Here is a 7,345-nt window from a genome sequence, read left to right on the forward strand (position 1 = left end):
TTGGTGTAGAGACCGGACGTGCTCCATCCATTTTGGCTTTTTGAAGAAGTCCAGTAATGTATTTGCTCTGAGAGAGAAGATAGCCATCCTCATGTGGAATAAGCTCAATACCAAGAAAAAAACGAGCAATACCCAAATCTCTAGTAGGAAATTCTTGATTGAGAAGACTTAATAAAGTTGTGATACCCTTGTGATCATTGCCGGTTATCAGAATGTCATCCACATAAATAAGAAAAAATATCATATTTTCATCATTATATTTGTGAAATAGAGACGAGTCAGTCTTTGATCCAGAAAATCCTTGAGCTTGTAACCATTTAGATAGTCGATGAAACCATGCACGAGGAGCTTGTCGAAGACCATATAAGGATTTCTTGAGTTGGCAAACATGAGATGGAAATTGTGGATGAATGAAACCAGGTGGTTGCTCCATAAATATAGTTTCTCTTTATCTGATCATGTTTCTAATTTTCCACTTGAAATAATCCATTCTGATGTTTGGGGCCCTGCACTTATTTTGTCTAATCAAGGTTTCCAATATTATGTTACATTCATTGATCATTTTAGTAAATATACTTGGCTTTATCCTATGAGAAGGAAATCTGATTTATTTGATATATTTTGTAATTTTCAAATTCAAGTTGAACGGAACTAGAGTCCATGTTCCATTGCGAAGAAGTGCATCAAATTCTGTAGCCATTGCACTACGCCAGTTTGGATCCTTGTTTGCTTGTGTAAAACAGGTTGGTTCAATAGATTTGGAAGAAACCACTAGAGCTCGTGGAAGGGGATATCGAGTTGCATTTGGTGGGCAACGCTTATAAATATCACTAATGGGAAGTATGCGACGAGGAGCATTATCATCTGAATCACTTGTTGATGACGACGAGGAAGTAGGCTGACATGGTGATGTAGATGACGGACTTGCATTATCCGAGGAACCAGAGAGCATATTATCTTCGATCGGCGAGACTTCTAAGATTGGAGCAGCAACCGGAGGTGATTCTGATGGTATAGGAGAGTTATTAGAGAGCTCCGGAGCAGGACCTAGAATTCCATCACTCCTGATAATATTAGGTGGCATTAAGAAGGTGCCACTTGTATCTGGAGGAGAGATTGAAGAAGCTACCGAAAAAGGGAATAAAGACTCATCAAAAGTAACATGTCGTGAAATATAAATTCATCCTGTTGGTATATGCAAGCAACGATAACCATGGTACAAATTGCTATAACCAAGAAAAACACATTGTAGTGAACGAGAGTCAAGTTTGTGTTTAGAATAGGGGTGTAACCATGGATAACATGCGCAACCAAAAATTCGAAGGAAAGTGTAATCAGGGGTTTGATTATAAAGTTTTTCAAAAGGACATTTATGATTGAGCAATGGTGTAGGAAGTCGATTTATGAGATATACTGCAGTGCTAACAGCTTCATCCCAAAATTTGCGCGGAACTGATGAATGATGAAGAAGAGCTAAGGCAGTTTCAATTATATGTCTATGTTTTCTCTCAGCAGAGCCATTTTGTTCTGGAGTGTGAGGACAAGAAACTCGATGAACAATTCACAAGAGACAAAATGACGATGGAGAGCTTGATATTCGCCTCCCCAATCAGAATGAAAAGAGAGTATTTTACGATTAAAAGATCGTTCAACTTGAATTTGAAAATTACAAAATATATCAAATAAATCAGATTTCCTTCTCATAGGATAAAGCCAAGTATATTTACTAAAATGATCAATGAATGTAACATAATATTGGAAACCTTGATTAGACAAAATAGGTGCAGGGCCCCAAACATCAGAATGGATTATTTCAAGTGGAAAATTAGAAACATGATCAGATAAAGAGAAAGGTAGCTTATGACTTTTAGATTCCATGCAGGCCCTACATGAATAAGATGGAGAAGAGGTAATAGAAGTAGGTAAACTATACCTATTGATGATTGACTGAACAATACGAAGGGAAGGATGACCAAGTCGAGCATGCCAAGCTGGTTTATTTGTGCGTTCACCAACAAAAGCTTTGATTGAAGAACTCTGAAGACAATAGAGGCCATTTTTGATTCTCCCATAAAACACAATAGCATTTGTTCCTCTATCCTTTATAAGATAATGATTATGATGAAATTCAAAAATGACATTGTTATCAAGACAAAACTGGCGTGTAGAAAGTAAATTTTTAGTGATAGATGGAACATAAAAGACATTTCGCATGTGAAAAGTTCGATTAGATAAATGAACATATGTGTTTCCAAGATTAGCAATTTGCAAACCTGAACCATCACCTACTTGCACCGTATCTGAGCCATAATATGACATTACGTCTGTAAGGATATTATAATCTGATGTGACATGATGAGTTGCTCCAGTGTCAATATACCAATCAGTAGATGAGAACTCTTGGTTTTTACCACAAGTAGACACAGACGAAAGAACTTTAGGATATACTTGTGAAATAGATGGTTGTCTTGAGGCTATAGGACCACCAATGAAATTTGAATCAAATGGACTAGGACATTGAATACCAAAATGTCCAATTCCAAGACAAATTTGACATTTTACCCTAGACCAATCAAGTCTTTTAGGGCATATATTTCCAGTATGACCAACGATGTGACAAATTTGACATCGGTCTGGACTTTGCTTTTGTCCTCTTTGATGTCGTCGAGTATTTGACATCTAAAGTAAAAAATAACTTGTCCGGTGGTAGTGGAAAAAAAAAGAGATTAAGGAAGAGGAAAGAGAAGCAAAGGGGTTGGCAGCGAAAGAAAATAAGTATTTTTCGTTTGTTCTGAAAAATAGAGAAGAATAAGAAAATTAAAACACGTAGGAGAAAATAAGAGGCTTGAGGGAAAAATTTAAAAATTCGCCGTTTATACGATCTCCGCCTCAAGAAGTTGAGGGAAGATAAAAAAGAGAGATGGCTCTGATACCATGTAAGAAGAAGAATAGAAAGAGAGGAAGAAATAAGATGAGAATAATAAAATCTATTGTTCATTGATATTTGTCCAAAGAACAATACAATATATAATGTTCAAAAGTACTTGGTCAAATAACTAATTAATAAATAACAGAATTATTCTAAGAATAATTCTGAGAATAATTATAACAGAATTATTAGAATAATTCTGAGAATAATTATAACAGAATTATTTGAATAATTCAAATATTAATATGATTTGATTTGATAATTTGATCCGGTCAATTTGGATAATTCTGTTATATCTATTTTAGAGAGTATGTTCTTCCTGCGTGGGTGATCAAAGCTATCGATGAGATGCAATTCGTTTATATTGTTCGTGTCAGATTCTATGAATTCCACACCAAAAGAGAAATGCTTGATCGATCGCCTTTCACATGGAAAACACACGACGCTATGTTCTTGCTATCGGAACTCTATTAACACTTGAATCGATGCATGTTTTGCTACCAGGACTGGCACAAGTTGGTTCAGTTGCAGACCTTGCCGCCGGCGTGTTGAACCGTGGTCGACACCCCTATCCACGGCGAGCCAAAGCCCGTCTTCGTGGACCGCTCACCGACGCCAGTCTCACGCACATCAACTCCCTCCTCGCTCCTTCCTCTCTCCAGGAACGTCCCAAAAAGCTTGAGCCCTTCTTTTCCTGCTGCTGCTTTACTCTTATGATCCTCTGTTTCTGTAGAATTTGGCTGGATCAGAGCACTGAAGTCGAGTTGGCTCAAGTCCACGAGGCCGGAGAGGCAGCCGAGCATCTGGCGGCACTGGCTCTTGGCCCCGGCGAGCTCGGAGCTGAGGATGTAGTTGTCGCTCCTTAGCTTCTCGTTCTCGCCGGCGAGCTCCAGAAGGTGATCGCGACGATCAGGTGGCGGAAACGAGGAGGCAGAAGAGGAGCTGTGGACTTCGTGGGAGGTAGATAAGGTAGGACGAAGGCGGGCGCTGCTTTTGTGATATTTAGCCTTTCGCCGGCGGATGTGGCAGAGGAGCCTCTCCTCTCCTCTCCGGAAGTTGTCGTTTGCGAACTCCCACTTATCCGGCACCACCTTACGGAAACCCTGCTGACAGTCAAATTCCGGACTTGAAAGCATGCATGAGAATTAGCTATCGAGAAGATGGCAGGAGAACTCACGTATGTGTTGAGCTGCCGGACGAAGCTGGAGAAGTTGCTGTGCTTGAAGCTGACGGGCAGCAGTGCTCTGGCGAACTCCCCTGGCTTCCACACCACGAACGACGTCCCCTTCGCCCCCCACGAGATCACCTCGTCCGTCGCCTCGTCCTCCACCATCCGGTGCGTCTTCACCAAGAACGGCGCCGGCCCTCCGCCGCCTCCCTTCTTCTTCATGTGTCCTTGAACTAAAACATCACACGATATCGGATCATCATCCTCCATCATTTCATAAAACAGACATATCTGATAACATATATAAAGATCACTTGGCTATGGATATACACACACAAAAAAGCTTCAAAGACGTAAAAGGAGCTAGAATTTTCACAAGGAGAGGAACACGATGGTGGTGCATGTTATATACTGAGAGATTCTTCATCTTGACTGGAAAATTTATGTAACTCCTCCGTTAACTAATCGTTGTCTGACCATGACCATTTCCATTTCCATTTCCATTTCCATATCGTACGCTCTTGATTCCTGAACATATTAAAAAAAAAAATGGTTGGCCATGTGTTAATTGACTGAGTGCTTCCTGTTTAATTATATTGCTGCCGTACAGACACAATTCATGAGACTGAAATTCCTGAGATCAGAGAGCCCGAGACATAGCAAATTTGATATGTGAAACCGTTTCTTGACTAATTAATCAATCCCTGCCTATTTGTTTACTAAACGCTAGATTTGAATCAGGTATGTGAGGATAATGTCGTAGCTGAAGAATTTACGATGAAGTTTCGGGCGATTGGCATGACTTTTGCTTCTCGGAATAGAATATTAAAACAAAACTTTGACGAAGAACCTGCACTGAGTTTTCCGTGAAAACCCCCCTTCCCCAAGTCGTCCAATTAAGAAGGCTCCAACCGTGATGGATTTCTAAGGCGTGTATCTAAGTGTCTGCTCTTGTCTTACCCTAACCTTTTATTCTTACTCATTACTTTGTTGCTTCTGATGGATTTCTAATGAATGCAGTAAATGTAGTCTCCGAACCAAACGGTTGGTGTGGATATGGGAGGATCATCTTTGATATTGCCAAAGAATTATCGGTATGATTTGAATATCAAATGCGTGGTGGGAGAAAGTCTACGGAGTACCACCTTTGAGTCAATGGATATTGATTGAGACTTGGCGCGTCGAAGTCATTTGATACAGCAAACTTTCTTGGGTCCTCGACGTGTGGTCGCACTGAATCTGATCGGAAGAAAAAAACTACTTCAAACTACTCCTTGCTTCTTAAGTAATTAACTCTGGATTGGAGTATTGGACTGGAACTTTGTTGGTGATTCACTATAAAAAAATTGTAATACAGACGGGAATGCCTTGGAAATACTTTTGGTTTTCTGACCGAATAAATATTCGGTCGGAGAATACCAACAGAATCTTTATTTTGTTAGAAAATACTAATGAAATTATACTTCCATCTGAAAATTTATAAAAAATTAGGATTTTCTGACCAAGATTTACCGACGGAATTAAGATTTCGTCGGTAATCTATCTCATTTATGACGGAATTAGATTCTGTCGGTAATGTCGGTCGTGGCTCAAAAGCAAACCCTAACTCTTCACGTTTTTCCATGCGCGACGGCCTTCTTTCCTGTTTTCCCCAATTGCTGGTAAACGCTCCTCTCTCGACTTTCTCTCCCTCTATCCGATGCCCTTGTGGCGGTCGCCAGTTGGCTGTTGGCGGCTGTGGCGGCCGCCAGCTGGCTACTGGTAGTTGTGCGGGCCGCCAGCCGCCTGCTTGTGGCTAGGTCGATTGCCAGCTGCCTGCTAGCGGCTGTGTTGGTTGCCGCCGACAGGCAGTAGCAGTTCCTGCTTTGAACTTGTCATTTTTTGTGATAAATTTGAGCTAAATTATTTTTATTTTATAAACAGATAGCATTTGTTGCTTTTCTCCTGCTGAACTACACATCTTCAGGTATAATTTAGTAAATTGTACTTTATATTATTTAACATGGTTCAATTAAGATATATGTTATGTTAGTATGTTAATCTATAATATAATATAGTCCTTTTGTTTGTTTTGTGTTAGTATGTTAATCTAAGCTATTTTTTAATTCTCAATTTATTAGTTTTAGATGAAAATGTCTATGAACAAAGTTTGAATGTACAATTGATTAGAAAATGAATTTATTAAAGATGATTTTATTGTTGAAGTTGAGGAGTTTGTGAACTTTGCTAAGAGTTATCAAGAATATATAAATGATGTTGAATTATAGTATTCGTATAATCATTCAAAATGTAGGAATAGAGCCTACCGTGATGAAGATACCGTGAAAGTACATATATGTAGAAATGATTTTATGTCAAATTACTACAATTGGTACTGTCACGGAAAGCCTTATTTGTATAAATCAATTGGGTCTTCTAGTGGTTCATCATCCGCCACAACTTTTAATGCGCCTGAATCATCAACTAATGATATTACAATGCAATCAATGGTTCACAATACGATGAATGCTGCAGTTGATTATTTCAATATAGATGAAACACCAACACATGAATATCAACAACTATATGAAATGTTAAAGACTAGCGAAAGAGAAGTGCAGGAAGACATTCCCTCTGGTCATTTCCAACCATCAGCTACTGCAGAGTTATTGAATATAAAAATAGAACATCATTTTTCAGAAAGATGTTATGATGATATATGTCAATTAATGTTAGAACTGCTTCCTGTTGATAACATAATGACTGATAGTTTTTACAATACAAAGAAATTGGTTAGAGGTTTGCTTATAGAGAAGAGTGATTGTTGTATAAATAACTACATGATATTTTGGAATGAAAACAATGATCTGAGTGAATGCAAAATTAATACACACCCTTGTTATAAGCATGGTACTCGCATACCAGGGCAGAAGAAGAAAAAATTTCTTGGAAAGTGATGTATTATTTTCCGTTAACTGCTAGACTTTAACATTTGTATGCATTTGTTGCTACAGCTTGTCACATGATGTGGCATCATGAGCATGAGCACGATGGAAGTATAATGTGTCATCCTTGTGATTCCCCTGCATGAAAACATTTTGATGTTGTATTTCCCTTTTTTACAATGGAACCACGTAATGTGAGATTGAGATTTTCTGCAAAAGAATTTCAGCCATTTGGTCAGTCGGGGCAATAATATTCATCTTGGCTAGTTATATTAACACCGTATAATTTACTGTTATGGATGTGCATGAAAAATGTATTTATGT

The 7,345-nt window shown here is 38.7% G+C and overlaps 1 protein-coding gene across 2 annotated transcripts; it reads right to left on the reverse strand.

Moving 5' to 3' along the window:
• Positions 1-3,301: 3,301 nt before the first annotated feature.
• LOC122013636 (heat stress transcription factor B-1-like) lies at positions 3,302-4,465 on the reverse strand. 2 transcript variants are annotated; one of them, XM_042569893.1, is made up of 2 exons: positions 4,107-4,465; positions 3,302-4,032 (listed from the first exon to the last, which is right to left on the reverse strand). In XM_042569893.1, exons 1-2 carry the CDS (start codon positions 4,368-4,370, stop codon positions 3,451-3,453), a joined length of 846 nt encoding a protein of 281 aa, XP_042425827.1. In that variant the 5' UTR covers positions 4,371-4,465; the 3' UTR covers positions 3,302-3,450. The 2 variants fall into 2 exon arrangements, with proteins under 2 accessions (XP_042425827.1, XP_042425821.1); XM_042569887.1 differs by having other exon boundaries at positions 3,302-4,035.
• Positions 4,466-7,345: the final 2,880 nt, after the last annotated feature.

Source organism: Zingiber officinale, chromosome 1A, assembly GCF_018446385.1.
Source record: "Zingiber officinale cultivar Zhangliang chromosome 1A, Zo_v1.1, whole genome shotgun sequence".
In the NCBI taxonomy this organism is placed as follows: Eukaryota; Viridiplantae; Streptophyta; class Magnoliopsida; order Zingiberales; family Zingiberaceae; genus Zingiber; species Zingiber officinale.